This window comes from Rhinopithecus roxellana, chromosome 18 (genome assembly GCF_007565055.1).
Source record: "Rhinopithecus roxellana isolate Shanxi Qingling chromosome 18, ASM756505v1, whole genome shotgun sequence".
Taxonomy (NCBI): domain Eukaryota; kingdom Metazoa; phylum Chordata; class Mammalia; order Primates; family Cercopithecidae; genus Rhinopithecus; species Rhinopithecus roxellana.
In genome coordinates, this window is record NC_044566.1 from 73,221,958 (window position 1) to 73,247,821 (window position 25,864).

At 36.0% G+C, this 25,864-nt stretch overlaps 1 protein-coding gene across 1 annotated transcript in view; it reads right to left on the reverse strand.

Moving 5' to 3' along the window:
- SUGT1 (SGT1 homolog, MIS12 kinetochore complex assembly cochaperone) overlaps window positions 1-25,864 on the reverse strand; it is a 35,488-nt gene that overhangs the window by 7,553 nt on the left and 2,071 nt on the right. The window contains exons 3-12 of the mRNA XM_010376261.2: window positions 22,986-23,076; window positions 22,117-22,186; window positions 21,345-21,415; window positions 17,891-17,944; window positions 17,472-17,488; window positions 16,543-16,565; window positions 14,782-14,878; window positions 13,616-13,723; window positions 3,931-4,021; window positions 74-255 (exon numbers count right to left, since the gene is read on the reverse strand). Of these exons, the coding sequence (XP_010374563.1) occupies window positions 74-255; window positions 3,931-4,021; window positions 13,616-13,723; window positions 14,782-14,878; window positions 16,543-16,565; window positions 17,472-17,488; window positions 17,891-17,944; window positions 21,345-21,415; window positions 22,117-22,186; window positions 22,986-23,076 (804 nt within the window). The remainder of the gene's footprint in view (window positions 1-73; window positions 256-3,930; window positions 4,022-13,615; window positions 13,724-14,781; window positions 14,879-16,542; window positions 16,566-17,471; window positions 17,489-17,890; window positions 17,945-21,344; window positions 21,416-22,116; window positions 22,187-22,985; window positions 23,077-25,864) is intronic.

Consider the following 25,864-nt stretch of genomic DNA (forward strand, 5'->3'; position numbering starts at 1 on the left):
CATTACCAATTTTCTCTTTTAAAATATGTAAAATTTCCTCCCATATATATTTCTTAAAAGTTTATATTCTTACAAAGGATTTGTTCATGGCACGTTTCACTTCATCAGAACCATCTGAATAGATCTGCTGAAATAATCTGTTTAAAGCTGCATCTCCCTCCAACTTTTCATTCTTTTCTTCTTCTTTGATCTCACCAACCAATTTATCCCAATTTCTTGTATAAGGAGATGATGATGGATATAGGTTCTTTACATCTGTGAAGTAAAAAAAGGCAGAAGTAATTAATCAACATGTTTCAATTATGTCAAGAATATGTAAACTTTGTGACCATGTATATGGAACATCTTAGCAAACAGTTTAGATTACCGAATTTCACGTATGCAGTAAGTGTCTTTCTGGTATATACATCAATAACAAAATTTACATTTCTAAAAACTGAGTCAGTTACCATAATGTAAAATCTGGGGATTTGAGTACAATAACTCAATAAAGTGTAAACTTCTGATACTTTATATAAAATTAGATTAGATTAAAAGCAGATTCTTCATGTTGATAACAGGACAAACTAGATGAAAAGTATACAGAACTTTTATGTTTTCAGAAAAGTTGCAAAGACAGTACAAACAATTTTAAAAATAAAAGTTTTTTTAAAGGATGCCTATGAAATCTTTCGTAACTAAGATTTTAATAAATGTTAAAACTGTGGCTTTTCTAAAGTATTTAGTATCTTTCAGAGTATAAATGGCCTGAAAATATAAATAATCATCCATGCCACTCCATACTCTCCCCACATCAAAAATATAAGATTATTTCAATAGGCAATAACAATAAGTAATGCCTAAATGTTTAAAGTACTACACTTGATGATCTGAAGTTCAATGTCCACATGCCATACACCTAGCAAATAATAGTGTTGGTAGGGCACACTGGGGTTTATAAACAGAGGCTGCTTGCAGCCAGAAAGGCTACTGGCCCAGGGGCTCGGGGTACTGCCAAGATTGCTCCAAAGACCAAAGGCATCAAGATCTTGGCACACAAATAATTAGAAAATAACTAGCCAACCTAGTTGCTATAGGAGCAGCTCTGTTCACTGTCCAATAAAAATATGACAGCCTCAGATGTGAGTCACATACATAATTTTAAAATTTCTAATAACTACATTACTAAAAAGAATCAGGTGAAATGCAGTTTAATAATATATTTTATTTAACCTGATATATATCATATATAGTATCATTTTGACATGAAACCAACAGAGGCTGGGCATGGGGGCTCACGCCTGTAATCCCAGCACTTTGGGAGGCCAAGGTAGGACGATTGCTTGAGGCCAGAAATGTGAGACCAGCCTGGGCAACATAGCGAGAACCCATCTCTATGGAAAAAAAAAAAATTAGCTGAGCATGGTGGCACATGTCTGCAGTACCAGCTACTTGGAAGGCTGGGGTGGGAGGACTGCTTGAGTCCAAGAGGTCGAGGCTACACTGAGCCATGACAGTGCCACTGCATTCCAGCCTGGGTGACAGAGCAAGACTCCCTTTAAAAAAAAAAAAGAAAGAAAGAAACCAACAACAACAAAAAGAATATATTTTACATTCTTTTCTTTTACATATTTTACATATATTTCACATAGCAGATCTCAATGCAGACTAGTCATATTTCAAGTGCTGAACAGGTAACGTGTGGCTAGCAGCTACTGCGTTGGACAAAGCAGCTGTAGTCTTCAAAAAACCCGATTCAAAATTTCCCCATCAGCGTGTATTAGGACACATTAATACTAATCTAAATGTTCCTCCCAATATTGCTTTCTACATCCCTTTTGTCAAAATAGCTGAGAAACTATTTAACATCCACTGTTTTTCTATGCTTTCTCTTCACTTGTAAACCGACTTTCTCCCTGCCCATTCCTCCTCAAAACAAGACAAAAACACACACACACCACCAACACATAGCTTTTTTCAGGGCCAAATATATTGTTTTGAAAATCCCATCCACCTTCCTTCTACTAGACATCCTTCTATCTTTGTACATTTTGACTAGAAGCCAGATAAAACAAAAAAATGCATGCCATGGTAAGTTAAGAGCCCGGGAAACACGGATTTAATTAATCCTAATGCTGACTCCCAGGAAGCATGAGAACAGAGGTTTTAATCTCCATTTTACAGATAAGCAAGCTGGCTCTCAGATAGGTTAAGTGATTTGCCCTTATCTATAGTCTCCAGCTTGCAATACACAGGAATCTGACAAGCATATTAATTTCTTATAAAAATAGGACAGGAAGAATATCATCTTGAATACCTAAGGTGTTGAGTTTAGAAAAAACATGGTAACTATAACACTAAAAAACCTTGATCTTTAATCTCAGAAAAACTTTTTAACACCTGGAGATGGTAGAAAAACTACTTTGAGAGATGAGTAACCTCCCTGTTCATTCACTATAATATCAAATAACTACATAGATACTCATGTCGGCAAAAATTGTTTCCATTGTTAGAAAATGCAACAACAAGCAGTATGCAACGAGTAGACAAGGGGTTAAGAGAGTAACTGGAACCAACTGAGAAGACCTAGATTTTAGTCCTAGACAATGAGAACTGCTGGATAATCTTGAGCTTAACTTTTCTGAGCCTGCAAAATGGGAGGAGTAATAAGGGGTTGCCTGTTATGCAGGGCTGTTAGAACCAAGTAAGATGCTACATTTAAAGTGATTATATATTTTTAAACCTTTCAGCTACATATAAACCTCAGCCTCAGAATCTCTTGGAGTCAGTCCTAAAAGAAGCACATACATCTTTCCAGTAGAGTGGGAAGCAGATGCTTAACTAAATACCTTAAATACCCACTAGATATACTTCAGTCCTTAGAAAGTATCTGTTGGTGTTAATACCCTGATTTTGAAAATTATACCACAGACGACTTAAGAGGTAATCATTGGACTAGTTAAGACACTATCACCGGGGGAAACTGGGTGAAAGCTACATGAGAATCTCTTATTTTTGAAACTTCTAAACATCCAAAATTATTTCTAAAGAAATAACTACACACACACACACACACACACACACACACGAATGATCTGTTGAATAACTTGGTGTTTTCTAAAAGGTGCCACAAGGAAATGTGTTTTCTGTTACAGAAGAAAGCAGTCAAAATCAGAAGAAGTAGCTGAGACACATGTTAGCTTGTTTCAGTCATTAAATCAGACCATTACTTCTAATAAAAAGAAATTTCGCTCCACTCATTAATGAGGCTATTGCTATAAAATATAATCTTGGGTTGTAGTTCTGAGTGTGCTGTGAATTAGTCCATTACAAAAATTCTTATCTAGTTATTGCATATACTTAAAATTGACCTCAACACAAAGTTCTGTCTGTTTCTTACAGGACTATATATACAATGAAGCCTGGTTTTCTACTCTTTTCCTAGACTTTCTTTTGGCATTTATTACCTATTTGTGTTCATCTCTAAATTAGCAATAAGAAATGGGGTAGACACCTTACCCTGTAAAGCCCTGAAAATTCCAGGAAATCAGATGACAGTATCAGTAGAAGGAATAGAAAGGAATAAGTGAGAGAGGGAGAGGGAAGAGTGGGAAATATATCAGCTGAGTAAACCAACTTACAACCCAAAAAGAAACAACAGGAGGGGCCAACACACAAAAATAAACATCCTCCAACTGATGTCATAAACTTTACATGGTAAACAATAAATCCCACCTCCCTCTGGGATTTTGCTGCCATTCATTTTATTCTTAGAATTTGAGAAGTTAGAAGTTTCACAGAAAGGCTACTTTATATTTTATGGAGCAACCTTATTATACTCAATGTATCTTATCTTCAGAACATAAATAATGAAAGCAAAAAGAATGTTCATTACTATTTAATTTCAGTTACACAATACGAATATAAAGCTATCAAGGCCAGAAAACAAACCTGTTACGAATTGTTTTGGCGTAGGCACATCTCCTTGCCCCTCTAGCTTTTCCCATCTCACAGCCTCTGGCTTTTTCAGTTTAATTTCAATCTGGAGGAGACAACAAATAAAATCCATTATTCGATGTAAAATACACAAAACAGTAAAAAATGCAGTTTTCTTAATAGTATCTTTGACAGTTTCCTTAAATTACACAAGGTTAAATTTGAAGAACTATGAAACAATTTTGTTTCTACACTCAAAATTCACCCTTGAAAAAAACAACAAACATACTACATATAAGCTACAATCAAGAAGAGACTTGAAATACATATGCTTTTTTTCATCCAAAGCAATCTGAGCCAGGGATAATTCTGCCACCCAGGGGACATTTAGCTATGTCTGGAGACACTGTGGGTTGTCATACTGGAGTGAGGGAAGAGGTGGTAGTGACATCTAGTGAGTAGAGACCACGGTTGCTACTAAACATTCTACTATGTACTGGGCAATCCCCCAAAATGTCAATAATGCCACTACAGAGAAATCTGATTCTAAAAGAATTACTGCATTTACATGTACATTAACCTGTTTTACGGTGGAGAAACTTATTTCACTGTATAAACATAATACAACTAACGCTAACATTCTGGCAATCTCATTCAACAAATAATTACTAAGCACCTACTATGAGACAGTATAGTCTTCAAGGCTGTGGGAGATCTTTGTTTTATTTTTAGAGACAGGGTCTTGCTCTGTCTCCCAGACTGGAGTGCAGTAGGACGATCATAGCTCACTCTAGCCTTGAACTCCTGGGCTCAAGTGATCTTCTAGCCTCAGCTTCCCAAATAGCTGGGACTACAGACAACTGCCACCACTACTGGCTACTGTTTTTAAAATTTTTTGTAGAGACAGAGTCTCACTAGATTGCCCAGGTTGTTCTCAGATTCCTGGCCTCAAGCCATCCTCCCACCTCAGCTTCCCAAAGTGCTAGGATTACAGGCATAAGCCACCATGCCCGGCTGAATTTTTAAAATACTAAAGACACATCCTCGACCGTTTCGAAGTATGTGAGATACTTTAAGAAAGTTACTAAAGTTGTAAACAAGTAAATGTTCTAAAAGCTCAGGAGAAGCGCACCTGACTGTGAAGAGGAAAGGTTTTATATGCCTTGAAGGGCTTTGAAGGGTAGAAGCATTTGCAAGAGTGAAGGCGTAGGTCTGCAGAGGCACAGGAAATGGCCTAACTGGAGCACAGGTAGAAAGGACACTGCATCGGGGAGCACCGTGAAGACTAAGTTCACTTATTTACCGAGAAGACTAAGTTAACTTATTAAAATGAAAAGTTGGCCACGCGCAGTGGCTCACGCCAGTAATCCCAGCACTTTGGGAGGCCGAGGCTGGCAGATCACAAGGTCAGGAGATCGAGACCGTCCTGGCTAACACGGTGAAACCCCATCTCTACTAAAAGTACAAAAAACTAGCTGGGCGAGGTGGCGGGCGCCTGTAATCCCAGCTACTCAGGAGGCTGAGACAGGAGAATGGCGTGAACCCAGGAGGCGGAGCTTGCAGTGAGCCGAGATCGCGTCACTGCACTTCAGCCTGGGCGACAGAGCGAGACTCTGTCTCAAAAAAATAATAATAAAAATAAAATGAAAAGTTAATAGTATCCTAACGGCATCTCTTACTCTAATTAAGGCTAGCCCCCCGAGTCTATCTTTACCCCTAACACACACAATCACATAGCATTTTATCTACCTTTTGTTTTCTTTATTCAAATAATGCTCTCACCTCTATTTTAACAGGCTAAAATTAGCATTTTTAGTACAAATATTAAAGCAAGGACTATAATAAACATTATATGAAACAGTTTAAATGAGCAATTGAATTAGAATTTTATATTCTCATGTTATTTTCCTATGAAAAGGATCACAACTTTTGTAAACAGAATTAAAAAATCAAAAGGCAGACTTAAAAAGAGAAGCCTATTTACCCTTTGGTGGTTCTATCTTTTATCAGATGACTCATTTAAACTAGCAATTCCTGGTAATATTTATACCAAACGCATTCAGCAAAAGGACCTTCAAAATTTGCACCTTAAAATACCTTAACAAGAGCTAACATAGGGAAAACTGCCAGTATTTTTAATCAGAGATAAAATGATGGTATATGTATGGGGGGTATGTGGTCTCAAGTATTTATTTTTATTTTCTTTAGGAGCAAAGAAATGTAAATAAACAACTGTTTTCATAGTAAGAGAAAAATATGAAACAAATGTCACTGGGATAAAAGCAAAGAGTAGTAATCCCAGAATGTTAGGAGGCCGAGGCAGGCAGATCACCTGGGGGCAGGAGTTCAAGACCAGCCTGGCCAAAATGGCAAAATCCTGTCTCTACTAAAAATACAAAAAGTAGCCAAGCGTGGTGGCAAATGCCTGTAGTCCCAGCTATTCAGGAGGCAGAGACAGAATCGCTTGAATCTAGGAGGTGGAGGCTGCAGAGAGCCAAGATCGTGTCGCTGCACTTCAGCCTGGGCAACAGAGCAAGACTCTGTCCAAAAAAAAAAAAAAAGTATAGTATCTTTGGTGTAATTTACATGTTTAAACTCTACATACATAAAAACACATTTCATAAGAATTTCTAGAATTCCCTAAAGTGAACTACAATTAATTTTTATAAAGTAATATACCACCAATATTTTCTGTACTCTGGTTACTTTGTCAATGCTACGGTATTTATCAAGAGAGAACACAAATCAAATAGATGGCAATAACACAGCAACAGTTACTGAAAAGAACTATTAATATTATCTGAAATCAAAATTGCATCTTCTTTAATTTTCAGCTCATCTAAAAAATGAGGGTCTGGAAAGTACTGTGTACATCACCACATTAAACATGGCCACAGGCCACCCTATATTCACACTTCATGTTCCTGTAACTATGAACATACTGTCCATAAAAAGTTTCTTGTTTCACCTGAAGAGCAGCACAGAGTAGCATTTGCATCTACTGAAAACCACTATAACCTGAATAATTGTGCAGTATGAACAAAGAGGACTTTATAAAGCCAAAGGCAAGGCTCTTAGTAACAACCTGCTTCAGCTGAGACAAGCTGACCTCAACCTGAAATTACACTTAATCCATTTATTAAAATAGCTGCATGTAATAAACCACTTAAAGCAGCTTTTTAAAAAAGGTAAAGGGGCCAGGTGTGTTGGCTCACACCTGTAATCCTGGCACTTTGGGAGGCTGAAGTGGGAGGATCACTTGAGCCCAAGAGGTTGAGGCCACAGTGGGCCATGATCACTCCACTGCACTCCAGCATGGTCAACAGAGTGAGACCCTATCTCCCCTGACAAAAAAAAGTAAAAGAAGGGAGGGACTATTTCCTACGAAATCCTTTTTACCCTTAATTCACTTTCAATGTTCATACATGCTTTTAAAAATGAAGTTTTAAGTCTTGATGATTCTGGCAGATAGTTCTAGAATTAGCACCAGTCCAATTTCAGAAGTTTTTGTTGCAACCATTAACAAACCATTATATTTTCATTTAAGTCAAAAATACTTTAAAAGTAACTTAAAACTTTGGTAGTTTGCTTGTATGTTGCTCTCATATGTACAGGGAAGGCTCTCAGGGTGCTAATATCCCAAAAGAGTATTCACAGATTACATATGAGAATCCCTTCTGTGCTGGATCATTAGTTCTCAACAGTATACGTATTACCATCCACTTCTAAAGTCTCCTCTGCATAGCAGATAGTTTAATTCTTTCCAGTGAACGAAATTTCAGATTTAAAGAGATGTCATTACGCTTAAGCAGTCATGATATCCAGACACCACCATCTTAAGTGGTAAGTCAGATCTCACCTACCACTACAGACTGACATGAAGGGATCTTTCCCAGAGACTCAAGATCTTGCTGGGGCAATTTACTGGCAAACTTTTGAGACCCATACACTTCAAGACTGTACTCATTAAATAATTGTTCCTCTAATCTTCAGAATACAGTCTTCCCAACATACTCTTACTGAGCTGTTTGCACGTTTAATTGCTACATCAAATTCCTTTGTCTGATAATAGCTCAGTCTTTGAACCCAGACTAATATATCTACCTTGATTTTACACTAAAATATTTCTATAATCACTTTTTAAATGCAAAAAAATGGCAATGAATGGAGAAGACTGAAAGATCTTCTCCAAATTTCTAATCGTTCATTTCAAATATTTGCTGAGTACCGACTCTGTGCCAGAAACAGTGCTGGTACATAAGGACAGCCTCTGTTCTTCTTAAAGTAATTAATCAGGAGAGACATTCCCATAAACAAAACGATTCCAGTATGTGTCAGGTGTAGTGACTGACCTATGTATCAGGAAATATCGCATTATCTGAAAGGAAACATGCTAGAATTTCATCTGAGTGGTGAGTCTGAGTGATCACTTCCTAAACTCCTTTATCTTTTCCAGATTTTCTATGATACGCATTTGCTGAGTTTACAGCCTGAATAAAAATCGAAATAACTAAAATAAAACAGTAAGAAAGGTACTAGTAATATTTATTGAGCTCTTATTACATATCCTGTGTGCTACATGCTTCACATATATCATCTTACTTAATGGAATCACCCTATAAAAAAAAGATTGTTATCCATATTTTAGAGATGAGGGAGCCAAGATATGAAATCATTTGCTGTAAGTGCCTTTTTCAGCTAGAATTTTTACTGATTTCCTCAGAAACAAGCAGGGGTTGAGAATAAGACAAAAACAATCAGTTATATAATTAGAAGAGTCACAAATAGGTGCCACTGGTTAGATGTATGATCACAAGCAAGCAACTCAATCTCAGGGAGCCTCAGTTTCTCCTATAAAATGAGAACAGTAGGCCCTGACTCATTTAGGGTTCTCAAGAAGATTAAATGACATTATGTATGAAAAGAATAAACAATCGTATCTGGCAAATAACAACAGAACGCTATTATCAATATCCTGATCAGTATAATCGGTTAAAAAACGTGAACAAATTACTGAACATCTCTGGGTTAAGTTTCCCTACCTGTAAACTGGGGATAAAAATACTTACACCATGCAGTAACTATGAGAACTACATGAGATAATACACAATACAGTGCCTGACATGTGATAAAACAGTCAAAACACCTATTCTAATTCTCCACAGGTCAAACAAAATGGGACTGACTAAATAAGCTACAGTATATGCGTACGCCGAAATACTCTGCTGTTGAATATGTAAGGATGTGATAAAAATATCAACAAAGTGTAGCTGTTTGAAAATGATGTAGAGTAAAATTCTTCTTTTAAAAATGTATGAATATACATTACAAAATATATGAAAAGATAAGAATACATTCCAAGATCTACAATTTGCGATCTTTTTAAACTAATTCAGTTAAAAAAAAAATCAAATCTCACTATTATCACCACCACTGTATTAAAAAAGCAAAACAAAACAATAATTTTAAAAACTCCCGTATCTATGTATTCAGACCAGCAGAAGCATCACGCCCAAACACCCCATTCCATTACATTATTACCAGGATTTTTCTTTAACATACATACATTCTTCTAGGAACATTAATAGAATTCACTCTAAAACTTCTCAAATTTTAGTGGGAGAAGAAAAAGGAGGGTATTTTGTTTCTAAGACATACATTTTTATTTCTCACGATCACAGGCCTTCATATTTTATATTGTATTAATTACTGTGACTAAAAATAAGAATATAAGAACATTTTCACAAGGGCAAATTCACCCCAAAAGACTGAGAATTCTAATTCTTTTTTTTCTTTTGGAGACAGAGTCTCACTCTGTCACCCAAGCTGGAGTGCAATGGCACGGCATGATCTCAGCTCACTGCAACCTCCGTCTCCCAGACTCAAGCGATTCTCCTGCCTCAGTCTCCCGAGTAGCTGGGACTACAGGCACCTGCCACCATGCCCGCTCATTTTTTGTATTTTTAGTAGAGACAGGGTTTCACCATGTTCACCAGGCTGTTCTCAAACTCCTGACCTCAACGGATCCACCCGCCTTGGCCTACCAAAGTGTTGGTATCAAAGGCATGATCCACCTTGCCCAACTTGTGAATTCTAAATCTTAAAGGGAATGGAAATTAATTTTTAAAATGCATATTTCACAATATGGGTGCCACTAAAGTCACAATTCTAAGATTGTGACCAGAGAATATTGTCATGAAATCAACAAGATGAAATGAAAGACATATAGTTTCTTAATTTCTAAAAAATTAATAGGCTGCCATTAAAGCTGATATTCAGTAAAAAGTAGCAATAACTAACTATTAGCGATACTGAAAAAATATGAATCCTGGCTTGGAAAAACATATTGGATACTACGTTGTAAAATAGTTGAGAAATGCTATTTCATTAATTTCAGGGTTTTACCTCTTACTACTTTCATCACTAATTATGTATCACTCAAATTAATAATATTTAACCACTGGTTATACATGGATATGCAACATTCAATCTTGAAGGTGGGAAAGAAAAGAGAATTCCCAAAAGCAAAGAAATCGCCCTTTCAAGCTGCAAATTTTACAGAATCTCTACTATTAAGCAGATTCTCCTCTGCAAAATGCATCCTTTCTCAATTCACAAAGGTCCAAGATATTAGAACAATCAAGATTTCTGAATACATGAAAAGCAAATTATTTTAGTACTGTTGTCTCTTAAGTGTCCGCGAAGTAAGCCTCAGTAACCCAGAGATTTTATTTTCAGTATTTTAATATTATTTTCCTCTACTGTATGAAAAAGGAAATTCAAAGATTTTATCAGTTATTTCCCCAAGACATAATTAAGAAAACTTCTTTCAATTTGCTTCCCCCCAAATAGCTTAAGAGTAATCTAACAAGATTATGTGTGTACACACACACACGCACTTATGATATATAAAATATGGAGATTCCAGGATCAGGAGAAGAAAAATAATAACTCTTTAGAACACATCCTTAGAATCTAAGTTCTCCAATTCAAAACTTAGAAAAACCTAAGCAAAGATGCACTAGTTTGGTTGGCAATCAGAAGTGTATCTATGTCTCCTGGGTCAGGCCGAACAATTTAGTTAACTAGGTAAACTTGGGGAAAGTATTTAAAGTCCATTAACCTCAGATTTATTTTCCACCTGCAAAACTAAAAATAAAAATACTCTGCCAATGTCATGGGACTAAAACTAAAATCCAATTTTAATTCATTCACTGAACTAAGCACCCACTGTACAATGTACGTGGTGAGGGCTGCCAAGTTTGACAAATAAAAATATAGCATGAAACATATTTACATAAAATATTCATTGTTTATCTGAAATATAAACTTAAGTGAGCATCTTGTACTTTATCTGGGGATCCTAACTGGGGCACATACAAAGATACAAATAAAACATGCTTCTTATCCTCAAAGATTTACACAGAAATGAGGAACATGAAATGTATACATAAACCACTATACAAGGAAGAAAAGTAGTCACTTAGTATTTAAAGAGGAAAGGGGCAGAAGAGGCAAACTGAGAACATAGTAGTATGGCTGAAGAATGGTCAAAATTAACAAATCCAAGACTCAAAAGAGAAAAAAGAGGTAAGAGTGTTTAATTATCCTCGACTCTAGCCACACATCTGTGTATTTACCACACATATTCTTCCACCATAGGAGGTGGCTCAGTAATGTAAGTTCTTAAGTCATTTATTATTTATTCACACTTGATTTAAATAACTCCAAATGGACATGCATTAACGTTTTTTTTTTTTTTGAGACAGAGTCTCACTGTTGCCCAGGCTGGAGTGCAGTGACGTGATTTCGGCTCACTTGCATTAGCCATCTCGATAGACATATATCAAAAAAAGTCAAATTCATAATTTTCTGAACTATATTCCTCTCAAATCTACCTATTTTGTGCTTGATTACTCAAAATAATTCTTTTATTAAACCAATTCTATACTATGTGGATAGGACCCGTGACAGACCAAAATCCTGGTAAGATTTCGTCCCTTTCCTCAATTTCTACTGTCCCAAGCAGCTATTTCAAAAATCTGCCTCATAATTAACCAGCTTTGTTCTTGACAATCTTCAAATAAATAGGCAGATCCTTTTTAACTAGATGCAAAAACTACTTCACTTTGCACTTCCTTCTCCAACACTCTGCAGCTGTCTCCTTTCTGCAAGCCCAACTATCATTCTTCACAACACAGGCCAACTCCGATCCTGTTCCACAACAGGAAACTTCACATGTCCTTAGAGCTTCAACCTAATAAATACTAGCACAGCATGCTGCAGGACTTGTGTATAAAAAAGTAGTAGGCCGGGTGCGGTGGCTCACACCTGTAATCCCAGCAGTTTGAGAGGCCAAGGTGGGTGGATCACGAGGTCAGGAGATCAAGACCATCCTGGCCAACACAGTGAAATCCCGTCTCCACTAAAAATACAAAAATTAGCTGAGTGTGGCAGTACGTGACTATAATCCCAGCTACTCAGGAGGCTGAGGCAGGATAATCACTTGAACCTGATTCAAGGAGGCGGAGGTTGCAGTGAGCTGAGATCACACCACTGTACCCCAGCCTAGTGACACACCCAGACTCCATCTTAAAAAAAAAAAGTAATGGAAAAAGCCTATCTATATCATTTATTTCCATTAACTCATTTATCATATACCTTCACACAGTTCTACAGCTGAAAGGACTCCAGAGTTCATTTGGTCCACAGCTCTCCTTTCAAAGGTGCTGAAAATTCAGTCTTATAGTCATTTTGTGCCTAGACTAAATTCACAGGGCAAGCAAAGATCCAGAGTCAGATTTTTAAATTTTCAGTTCAGTATTTTTCCTACTAAATTACACTACTATCTACATCTTTTAAGTAATACTCTCTGAATATTAATTCTATTGTATATCTCTACTTCTTTTAGAAACTATAAAGGAATCTAAAAACTACTCAAACTATAATTTATTCATTGTTCCCTCATAATCAAGTAACCTAAAATTCAGTTTAATTAAAAAAAAAAAAAAAAAAAAAAAGACAAGGTCAGGTGCTGGAGACCAGCCTGGCCAACATGGTGAAACCCCATCTCTACTAAAAATACAAAAATTTAGCAGGGCGTGGTGGCACATGCCTGTAGTCCCAGCTACTTGGGAGGCTAAAGCAGAATTGCTTGAAAACAGGAGGCAGAGGCTGCAGTGAGCCGAGACAGTGCCACTGCACTTCAGCCTGGGCGACAGAGCAAGACTCCATCTCAAAATAAAAAACAAAAAAAACAAAACAAAAAAAAAACAGAGGATTAATCTTCATAGTAGTTTGTATTTTTAACTGCATGAGGTAGGGTGAGAAAAGTATTTGTACATCAAAACAAACAAAACTGACAAGTTCAAGAGATGACACACTATCAGTATCCAATCTTAAAAGACAGGCTTATTATTGGATCTTTTAAAAAAATCTCTTTATTGAAAAACATTATATCTGTTTTAATAAGTGCACAAACGCCACACAAGCTAAGTGGATTTTTCTACTTTACTGTACTAGAATTTGAGAGGTAAAATAACCCTTATACTCAAAAGTTATCATTCTTTTTTTCCCTGTCCCTTGTAAATATAAAGGGCTGAAAGAATCTGCAAGCTTATAAACACATGGGTGATCAGTTCAACAGTATTTCTATAATTCTGAAAATATTACTAGTAACAAACCTTTTCAATTGTCTTACCTTTGTTGAAAGTACTTTAAATGTGCTCTGTTCTGGTATTATAGGATGAAGAAGTTCCAGTTTCAAATTGTAATCCTCTCCAGAAGGAAGTTTAACCAAAGCAGACAACTAATGAACACAAAATTACCATCACATTTTGCAAATGTATATAATGGAGGGTAAAAAACCTAGACAAAATAATTATAAATCTTCAATGTAACCAATTATTTTAAACATCATATATGGGATTTTAGATTTAAGAACCTCAAAAGGTTCTGAAAGATTTAAGAACCTTTTTTTCCATCTGTTATCCTTGACATGAATTCTTATATACATCATTAAACAGCAGAAAAGAGTAAGTTTCATAATATTTGTCATATAATCACACCTATTTGACATTTAAATCTCAAGAAAACATACAAAACCAAATGATATATAACAAAAAGTAATTCATGTGCAAAACATACAGTTCTATCACTACCTCTTTTAAATTATCTATTAAAAGGTTCTCTACTAAACGCTAAGAAATCAAGTTGTTAAAAGTCATACTCAAGAGGCTGGGCACAGTGGTTCATGCCTCTAATCCCAGCACTTTGGGAGGCCGAGGTGGGTGGATCACTTGAGGTTAGGAGTTCAACAACAGCCTGGCCAACATGGTGAAACTCCATTTCTACAAAAGTTCGCCAGGCACAGTGGGATGTGCCTGTAGTCACAACCACTCAGGAGGCTGAGGCAGAAGAATTGTTTGAACCCAGGAGGAGGAGGTTGCAGTGAGTCGAAATTGCGACACTGCACTCCAGCTTGGGCAAGAGGGAGACTGTCTCAAAACACAAAAGAAAAAAGTCACACTCATTTAACACGGTTAGTCAATTCTAAGACACGTGTGATCACAAAACTAGATCTTTTTCATGAAGTACACCACATAAGTATAAACAAATCACATTATCTTACTAATATAACCAAATTCTGCTTTAAATTTCAAATTTGAAGAAAAAAATGCACATCCAGCTATAACTTACCAACATACATATTCTTAAAGCAATGGCTTCAGATTTTACTCAGTGTTTTCCACATCATCTCAGGAAGAAATGACATTTATCTGATAAAGTGTTATAGATTATTCTGCAATATACTAAATTTACAAATAATAGTAATTAACATTGAAAAATGATTCAAAGTCTACTGACCTCTTTTTCTGAAAATTCCACATTTACATCATTCTTCTGAACATTCTTGATCATAAGTGTAATAACTACTTGAGATTCGGTTTGATACCAGTCATACCTATTTAAAAAAAAAAAAATCTTAAATAACACTTCTAATTTTCTTAAAGCCATTGTCAAAACAAAAACTAGTCTGATAAACAACAAGAGCTCCACTTGGAGGAAGAAAACAGCAAAGCATCTATTGATTCACAGAAACAGCTTTACGTAACTAGTTTTTCATGCTCTGTACTAAAGGAAAAAAATGGTAAGGTAGATGATGCTCACACCTTTCCAGCAGACTTAAATACTTGCATGATTTTCTGGGTTCTGACTCATCTCCAACACTGTTGTGCTTAAACTAATATAAATATTAAAGATGCCATTTATTTTAAACAGCTAATATTTTATGCCATTAACAGAGTTTTTACACTCATGTCATCCAAATACTAAAGATAATCACTTAAATCCCTATTTCACAGATGATAAAACTTAAACTCAGAAAGGTGAAGCAATAAGCCTGAGTCAACACTCCAAGCTCTCATAACTGAAGTTGGAAGCTGATAAGACTTGAGGACAGGAAACAGGGGCAAATGAGCTAAAATTAAAATCATATAAAGTTTAACTATGTCAGGCACAACATATACAACACTTTCCTTCAATTTCAAGATACATGGGAAGACTAATGGGTCTAGATTCTAATTATGTGCACCTTTTGTACTGAAACTCTAAAAATAGAGTTTTTTTCCTACTAAATTACACTACTATCTACATCTTTTGAGTGATAACTCTAAAAATGTGAAGAGTTTGAGTGAAACTCTAAAAATAGAGTTTCAGTACAAAAATAGGGAATTCTCACTTTCAAATTAGACTAAAAATTCCCTGAGGGCAAAGCTGTTTATCCTGTCACTATTATACTCCTAGGACAAAGCACAGTGTCTGGTACACATAAATTAAGTCAGATGTTGGATTATTTTATGCTCTGAACACCTTATTATTTCACGGTTATGTGCCCTATCCCTGCTGCCGCCGCCAGGGCAAGTCAAAGTTCCTTATCTACTAGGTACTTGGAGTTTTATCCTGTATCTCCCCACAACGACCATGAATAGATTGTTTTTAACATTTCCAGGCCATTTTAGGTAATTATATCCAAAACCAACTTGATTAAAGAAATTAACCTTAAGAGTCTCGGTTTCCCTTTGCAATTCAGTAAGGATGCAAAGCTCCAGAGCAATGGCTTGTGTTTCTGCTACAGTCCTAAGAATACAAGCTGTACACAGGCTAATGAATAATTAAAAGTCAGAAACTTGCTAGTTGCTTATCATTATTATAATTGCTGTCCTCAGCAATTAACTTTCAACTCATAGTGAATGTTCCTATGAAAAATTTGCTCCAAATATAAAAGGCAGGGTAAGTTACAATTCTGTTAGGTCTACTACTAACTTGTTTACCTGTGTAGTACCATAAACTTAACTGGAAGAGACTCTCCTTAATATATGGAAAGGTAACATAGTATGAAACCAAATGAAGCAACTTTAAAGATGAGAAATGATTTGAATTTAACTTAAGTATACATATTAATTCTTAAACAGCCTTAAAATTAGCTTTACATAAAGCTATTACCACAATTTTAGAAAACAAAGACTTAAAAATCACATGGTAAGAATTTACTTACTATTAACTACAGGGTTTCTTTTTCTTTAGGAATATCTATCATGCATTGTTTTATGAAAAAGAAACACTTACTTGACTTTTGACTGATGAGTCCACTGGGATGCAGATTGATTTCGGCAAGTTGAAAGAGAAAGATTTTTACAAGTCAGTTTAGCAACTGTATATTAAAATGCACATATTAATTTACCCAACACTGCAGTTATTTTGATATAAAATAACTACATGAAAATTTTCTTCAAAGTATGGTAATTGTAATTGTTAAATACGACTAGTTTTCAAAAAAAAATTGGAATGTTCAGCACTTAAAAAAATCTTAGTTTCAATTTCATAAAAGATTTTTCCTCCAAAATAACAGAGCTTTAAATAACAGAAAACTTCTAAACGCATGATTAGAAAAGGCTGCTTACATAAAATGGCCAGTTCTAACATTGAGCAACTCCCTAAACTAAAACAACATTGTTTTAAAGAAACAGAGTATATTAGCCAGGCTTGGTGGTGTACATCTGTAGTCCCAGCTACTTGGGAGGCTGAGGTGGGAAGACTGTTTGAGCCCAGGAGTTTGAAGCTCAAGTGCACTATGATGGCACCACTGCACTCCAGCCAGCATGACAGGGCAAGACCCTGTCAATTTCCAATTTTCTTTAACTTTTGTCTTAGACTATCACAAAAAGCCCTTCAAGTGATTCAAACTGTTGAACCTAAATAAACGCAATAAGGTTTTTGCAACAAAAAGATAAATAATCATCCTGACCATACTAAAACACACGAAATCAACTTTAACCACACACTAAATTCATTAAAATAGGCCAATAATTTTCATGACTGGAAACTTCTATATTCATCAAAAAATGATTTTATTTCAGTTCCTAGAGGAACCAGCACTTAAATGGAATTACTCAATATTTAACTTCAGACAGCTCATCCTGAGTCTTGTCTCAAATATATTTGGTATTTGAAATTTAAAATAATAAAAACATGAAGAATGAAAACTTTGGACTTACCACCTCAGATTCTGAGCCTATTAAAACATAAAAAGGAAACATTTTCAGGTAACAGTGCATTTATAAGCAAAGTTATTTATATGATTTCTATAGCACAAACATACTGATTAAGCAAGAAAATTCTACATACTTTTCAACTAAAGAAAACTAACCAAAAGAAAAGTGGTTTCATTTTGCATTCTGAATTCATCTTAGACTCCTTGTAATTTCTTACTGATACACTACACAAGCAAATCCACCCTAATCTCCCTTTCAACATAAGAAGCTATGCAAAAACCAGTGTATCTTTGGAAGTCCACATCTAAGGAAACGTATACTATTTAAAAGAAATTATAAAGGTAAAAACAAATTTGTTTAAACCAAAAAAAATTCAGATGTTTATTTCTTTTTAAACTAAATACCAAGGGAGACCCACATACCATTCTGAGCTTCTTGACACCTTTTAATCCAGACACTGAAATTAGCATCTGCACCTAGAAAGAAAAAACTGACTATAACATCACTCATTTGCACAACCTATTAATCAACCAATACTTACTGAATACCTACTATATCCCAGGCACTGTTCTAGGCACTGGGGAGTCAGCAGTGAACAAAATCTGTCTTAACAGACCTTATTGCCAACCCTACTATAGTTATCAATATACCAACAGTTTAACATTTAGTTGTTCATCATGAAACATTTTGATTTTTAAAAAATTTTAACTACAGTCAACCTTATTAATTTCACAGATAAAAATAATCTACATTTCCCCCAATCTCACTGCTCTTAGAGAAGTTTCCTCACACACAACAAAATTGGATGTAAATCAGACTCTCAATATGCCATCAGTTAGGGTGGGGAGGAGGCTTGGTAACTGGGAGCTGAGCTGAGCTCCAAAAGCCCTTCCCAGCCCCAGCTTGCTCTTCAATGCAGATACCTATTCAGTCCACTATTCTCTCAGTGGCTTTATCTGTTACCATGCCCTTCCTACCAACATTAAGTATCTTTAAATTCTGTGAAGTTTGTCATATCTCCAAGTTACACGGTAGTCGAGAGGCTATAGGTGATGTATTATATATTTACAGATAACAATGTAAATGTATGCATAAACAAATTATTCATTTCTGGAAACAAAACAATGATTACATTTAAACAGTCACTGTGCATAGTAAGATATGTTAAAAATATTAAAAGTACTCTAAATAAAAGCTTATTAATTCAAGTCAACTTCAGGGAAGATTTGAAATTTTTAAATTAGAAATTTCTTAACAAAAATTTCTACTTTACTAATTTATAAAAGAAATCCAACTATGCCAGCCTTAATAAAAATTCTAAATACACTCTCTCACACACACTGTATTCTAGAGGAGAACTATTATATCAAAATCTTAGATTTGAGTAACCTATTATTTTAAATAATCAGTAACTAAAACCAAGCAATCTATCACACAAAGAGGGGAAAAGGTAAAAATTCTTTACCCTGTCTGATAAAAATAGAAGACTAAAAGCTTAACTTTTTCCCAGATTTTGGCCGGGCATGGTGGCTGATACCTGTAATCCCAGCACTTTGGGAGGTCAATGCAGGTGGATCACTTGAGGTCAGGAGTTTGAGACCAGCCTGGCCAACACGACGAAACTCTGTCTCTACTAAAAATACAAAAATTAGCCAGGCATGGTGGTGCATGCCTGTAGTCCCAGCTGCTCAGGAGGCTGAGGCAGGAAAATCACCTGAACTCTGGAGGCAGAGGTTGCAGTGAGCCAAGATCGCGCCACTGCACTATGGCCTAGATGACAGAGTGAGACTGCGTCTCAAAAAAAGAAACAAAAAACAAACAAAAAAAGAAACAAACAAAAAAACCCCCAAAAAACAACAAAAAAAGTTTTCTGGATTTAAAGACAAATTTTTTTTTTTTTTTTTTTTGAGACAGAGTCTCGCTCTGTCGCCCAGGCTGGAGTGTAGTGGCCTGATCTCAGCTCACTGCAAGCTCCGCCTCCCGGGTTTACGCCATTCTCCTGCCTCAGCCTCCAGAGTAACTGGGACTACAGGCACCCGCCACCACGCCCGGCTAGTTTTTTGTATTTTTTAGTAGAGACGGGGTTTCACTGTGTTACCCAGTATGCTCTCGATCTCCTGACCTCGTGATCCACCCGTCTCGGCCTCCCAAAGTGCTGGGATTACAGGCTTGAGCCACCGTGCCTGGCCGACAAATTTATTTTTAAGTGAAATATCCTCAATAGCAATTTTACCAAACAGGTCCTCTTCTGAAGGCCACCTCTGAAATAACTAAAAAATAAATGTCAATGGCATGATATTAAGATCTTACTCAAGAAAAGAACTTAGGGGCCAGACACAGTGGCTGGTGCCTGTAATCCCAGCACTTTCAGAGGCCAAGGCAGGCAGAACACTTGAGTCCAGGAGTTCAAGACCACCCTGGGCAACGTGGCGAAACCCCATCTCTGAAAAAAATAAAACGCAAAAATGAGTCAGGTGTGGTGGCATGTGCCTGTAGCCCCAGTTACTCAGGAGGCTGAGGTGGGAGAATCACTTGAGCCCAGGAGGTGGAGGCTGCAATGACCCGAGATCGCACCATTGCACTCCAGCCTGGGCAACAGAATGAGACGCTCTCTCGCTAAAACAAGAAAGAAAAATGAAAATGTAGAGAATGGTATGACTCATGTTTCTTCAGGATTTTCACATATGTATAAAAGCACTACATAATTTGACTCTAGAATTTGCTAAGTATCAAAGCACTACATAACTTGACTCTAGAATTTGCTAAGAGTGCAGATGCCCTGTTTGCTGACTGAATAGCCCTAATTATTCACGTACCAAAACTGGGATAAGCAAATTTGAGAATAAGCCTTACCACCCAGACCTCTCCTTTTTTAATTTGTAGCCTCCATTTGCATAATCACTGCTAAAATCCTTTTTTCTGAATAGGTACACAACAGAAAAGCAAATATTCAAAACAGTAGAGTAAGAATGTAACATAAAACACTAAGAGTGAAGTTTCTTATTTTCAGCACTACTGACATTTTGGACCAGATACTTCTTTGTTAGGCAGAACTGTCCTGGGCATTATAGGACATATAGTAACACCCCTGGTTTACACTCATTAGATGTCAGTAGTACATCCCCCTCCACCATTCATGATCATCAAAAATCTCTTCAGACACGGCATAGTTTCCTGGGAAACAAAATTGTTTCCAGTTAAGAACCACTTCTTTAAGAGAACTGTGATAAAACTCTATCATAACATAAAGATAAAATGATAGTACAAGTAGGATTATGTAGTTTCCAATTTTCTGAGATTACTCACAACCTCTTAGTATTTTTCAGATTTAAAAATTCTTGGCTCTCACAATTTCTATATGTCCAGATATCCATACCACTGTGATACTTTTCATACATTCCCCTCAAAAAGGTAACATTAAAAGTCACAATACTCTCAAAACTGTGTTCCTTCTGTACCCTCTCATAATTTAATCAAACATACACTTCACTTCTCCATAAAAACCTTTAATGTTAAGATTTCACATCTCAGCAATCTGATTAACGTAAAATGAACAGACTTCTGACCAAGAAGGCAAATTACACTTTCACTTTTCCATTAGAAAAAAAAAAGCCAGACCAAGTAGAGACAACGTAAGTGTTTCCATAGTTTTTTACTTCTAATGGTAAAGTTCATCTGTGATTTAAATGCCAAAAGGCTAATTTAATCAATTTTAAGTGATCTCATATCTGCAATCAATGTGAAATGTAATTAAGATGAGAAAAACAGGTATTGGGGGTTTCTACAATTAACCTGAAATTAACATTACCAAAATTCAGCTTTGGAATTTAAGACAGAAATAGATAAGTTTATTAAAGCATAATTTTTAATACTTACTATCTAACTTTTGTCCTTCTGTAAAAGTTTCTAGGGCAGCAGCATAGTTTTTTTCATGGTATTCACATATTCTGCATGAATGTATTTAAAACAAATTAAGACACACAAAAAACCTGGAAAATAGCCTTTTTCTAAATAAAAAAACTTAGTATTTTCTACCATTGAAATGAAAAATTTATTTTAAGTATATGTTAATAAACCAAGACTTTCTAATATACTCTTAACATCTAGTACAATTCCTAGTAAAATTCAATTTTGGAACTCACTTCAGAAGGAATCTGACTTTAATTGTACAGACTTGCTTACTCCAAAATATAATTATACAAAGGAATTAAAGAAGTTTCTTAAAGAATAGTTATACTTATCAACAGAAACAAGATGGGATATAAAGTACACAGATATAGAGCTTTCACAGCATCAAATGTCGCCTATTTGGCTTGGCTGAATAGGATGCTGTCCAGTAAATTAAATATAGTAAATTCTAAATGATTTAAAAAAAAAAAAGGAATGTGAAATCTATCAGCTTCATCTATATCTTTCAATTACTTCAATCATCACTTTTAAAATTTACTAAGTATAGATCTCATATTACATATTATGGTTAACAAAATAATAGAACCATAAGTTGTATTTAAAATTGAATCATATCTCTGCTATATAATGTATAAATACAGAATTTTACAACTTATATAAAGCTTGCAATGAACTCATTCAACAAATTAAACACCTACTATCTATACGAAGCTCAACAAGAAGAGTAGCTATTGCATACCCTTTTCTCAACATAGCAGTGGAATTATTTGGATTGAGTTTGAGAGACTTCTTTGCATCAGCAACAGCAACTATGTAGAAAAAGACGGGTTTTTAGTCAGTTATTTACAGATCCTAGCCAATACATATAACATATGAATCAGTTTTAGATTTCTAAGTTTTCAAGCTGGTACAAGTGCCAAATGGTTTTAAATTAGGAAAAGCTAATACAAGATAGAATTCAAATAAATTATTACTCTTGTATCTTCCTTTTGGCTTAACATTTAGCTTCCTTCTTAAAGCTCTTCAGTCAATGAATACAGCTGTGTCACAAAATTCACCTCCTTGTCTCATTAACATCGTCTACGTAATTTTACTCAAGGTATTCAGTTTTACCCTATTCAGATTCTTGATCAGAATAATTTTTTAAAGTTACAAAACACAGAAATATATTACTTTTTAAATATAGGTGGTCTTGTTATGCTGCCCAGGCTGGTCCTGAACTCCTGGGCTCAAGTGATCCTCCTGCTTTGGCCTCCCAAAGTGTTGGGATTACAGGTGTGAGCCACCATGCCTGGTCACATTCTTTTTCATAAATACAAACAAGCATTTCATTTTAATACTCTGTCAAATACTAAACGTGATGCTATTTTTTATCAGCATACCCAATAACTATGAATGAAATCTGTATACATTCTCCACCCAATGAAGGAAAAAGCGACATCCATAAAATTTAAATGGGTGTTGCTCAACATGTCTGTCACATTTGAGCTACTTTACCTTGTATCAAAGACCAATTTAAAAATTCTCAAAGACAACCTTTAATTTGTCATGGGTAAAATGTGTAAGTAACTTATTAAAAAGGGCAATATACTTTATAAGAAAAGTTACCACAGTAATTCCCAAGAAGAATGTGACAATAAGCTCTTTGACAATAATATTGTGCATCATCTGGTTTCTCTTCCAAAGCCTTAGTTAGCTCCTACAAAAACAAACATGTTGAGTGTCAATAAAAGTTTGTAAAAAGCCATCAAATTCTAATTAAAACATAATTTTTAATCAAGTAACTTATTGTCAGAAGCTATTTGGAGGAAAGCTAACAGGGATATAATCTTGGAGTTTTTCCTTATAAAAGGATCAGTATCTCCCCCACTTCTCTTGTCCCTCCTCCCGAAAGTAGACAATCTAATGTAGTATCTGTGTACCATAAAGTATTTAGTTCCCGGTCTACAGAAGTCAATAAATGATCATTATTATCAGCTCATATATTCTGAAGAGTTTAATTGTTATATATTGACCACTACAGATTTCCTCCTCCTAATCTGAAGAAGATTCAAACACCATATAGAATTTGAGATTCCTAGAAAATGTGAAGCTGTGCAATAAAAAAAGACTAGAAGTTAAATCTAGCACTCAGGGAGGTTAAGACAATCAATACATACACAATCAAGCTTACCTGGCCCTCTTCTAGTCTCTATCAATAGCACACAACTCTAATAAAACCCAACTAAATATTCTATTCAAAGCCCAGACACAAACTAATAGATGGCTACGTCAACTATCAGGAGTTAACATTAGAGACTGAAACTTTTTCAACCTGTGCAGTCACAACATATAGGTGTGGTAGCTGGAAAACCAATGATGCAAAAGATTACACAACTTGGGAGATCAAGGACAAGTGCAGGAACACTTTTATTTCTGCCAACTGACTACAAACTCTAGGGATTTGGTAGTTTTCTTAAATGGTAAAATTATTTCAAGAGCCACATGTATCATTGACTTTGCTTTAACCTAGTAGTGTGACTCTCACAAAGCAACATATACAGAAGTTCCTCAAATCACATGGGGTTACAGTCAATCAACAGAAAGTGTGGCTCAAACCAAGAGAGCAAAGAAGCTGTAAGATGCTACTTCAAGGCCCTCACTTTGTAGTTTGCAGGCTGTATAAGGAATTTGGAACTTAGGTGTGATGGAAAGCCATGGAAAGTTCACTATAAGGGCATGGTCCAATTTACTATTTTTTTAAATGTCATTCTGGCTGCAGTATGGTGAATACATTATCAAATCAGGACTGGAAATGGAGACTTCTTAGGAAACTACTACATTAAGTCTAGGTTACAAAAGGATGTTAGCCACAGAGGTGACAAAGAGAAATACGATAAGTTGGAACATATTAGAATCAGCGAGACTTGCTAATGGGTGAACATGTTAAGATAAATTGAAGATGACTGCAAGGTGCTGGGCTTGCCTAGATCTGTATGTGGCATCCAGTAACCATTCAATGAAAAGTGTTGATTTTTCTCCTTGCAGATTTTTTTTCAGACCTTTCCCTGGTCTCTACTTTGACTTCATCTCCTTTGCCACAGAATACAAAAATATTTGCCTCTCTAGTCTTCATCTTCTCAAAATCACTAATAACCCCTTATCAAATCCAACTGATTCCTATCTGACTTGATCTCTCTGTGGCCCTTGACAATAATAACCAGGCCTTTCGGCTTACCATTCTGCTGCCTCTTAAAAACTAATGTTCTCCTTGGGCTCAGTACTTAAGGCTTCTTCCCCTCTACAAACAGTCTTTGATTCCTTAACTACTGGGGGGCTTCACATATGTGTTGATGCATGCTGATGACTCAAGTCTATTTTGAGCCTAGACAGTGCCTCTGAGCAACAGCAGCACATAGTTTTCTCTAGACTACCTGAAATGTCCCGGGCAACTCATATACAAATATTCACAACCTAAAACTACTTTCTTTCCTCAAACCTATTCCCCAATGCTGAATGCAATCTTCTAAGTGCTATCATCCTAAGTGCTATCTAAATGAATGGCACCAGTTCCTACTACATTCCCCCAGCCAGAAACTCAGGAGACATCCCTTATATTCCAATTGTTACCAAGTCCAGTGCATTTTACATAAAACAACTCCCCTTCACGCTCTCAATGCAGATATCATTCTTCGATCCGGTCAGCACCACCATCTTCCTGCTATCCACTATCCCTTGTTCCTCCTCCAAATAACGATCTATTCTGCTTTTAAAGTAGGTTTTGTAATTCAGAAAATTTCATTTTCCTTCCTCCAAATTCTTGACACATCTCCATGATCATATAAAACTGAAAACCCTGTGCTGGGATTTAATGCCTTTGATGGCCGGACCTCACTGTCACCTGGGCTGGAGTGCAATGGCATGATCTCAGCTCACTGCAACCTCTGCCTCCAGGGTTCAAGCGATTCTCCTGCCTCAGCCTCGCGGGAAGCTAATTATGGCTGCCCACCACCACGCCCGGCTAATTTTTTGTATTTTTAATAGAGACGGGGTTTCACCATGTTGGCCAGGCTGGTCTCAAACTCCTGACCTCGTGATCCGCCTGCCTTGGCCTCCCAGAATGCTGGGATTACAGGCGTGAGCCACCGTGCCTGGCTGCACTTCTAATTAATTGCCAGGTGATACTAATACTGCTGGTCCAAGAGCCACACATTAAAAACCAAGGTACTAATGCTAGCCACATGACTATCCTAGGCAATTCTTCTTCTAGGTACATACAACCAAAAGAAATGCATGTGTTCACCAAAATTCACGTACAAGAGTATTCACAGAAGCTTTATTTATGCTAGCTAATAACTAGAAACCCAGATGTCCACTGTTAGAATAAATTGTGCTGTACTTACATCTATACAACATATATTTATACAATGGAATATTACACAGCAATGCAAAAGAACTATTGCTTCACACAATATGAATGTATACTCACGTAATGATTAAAGCAAAAA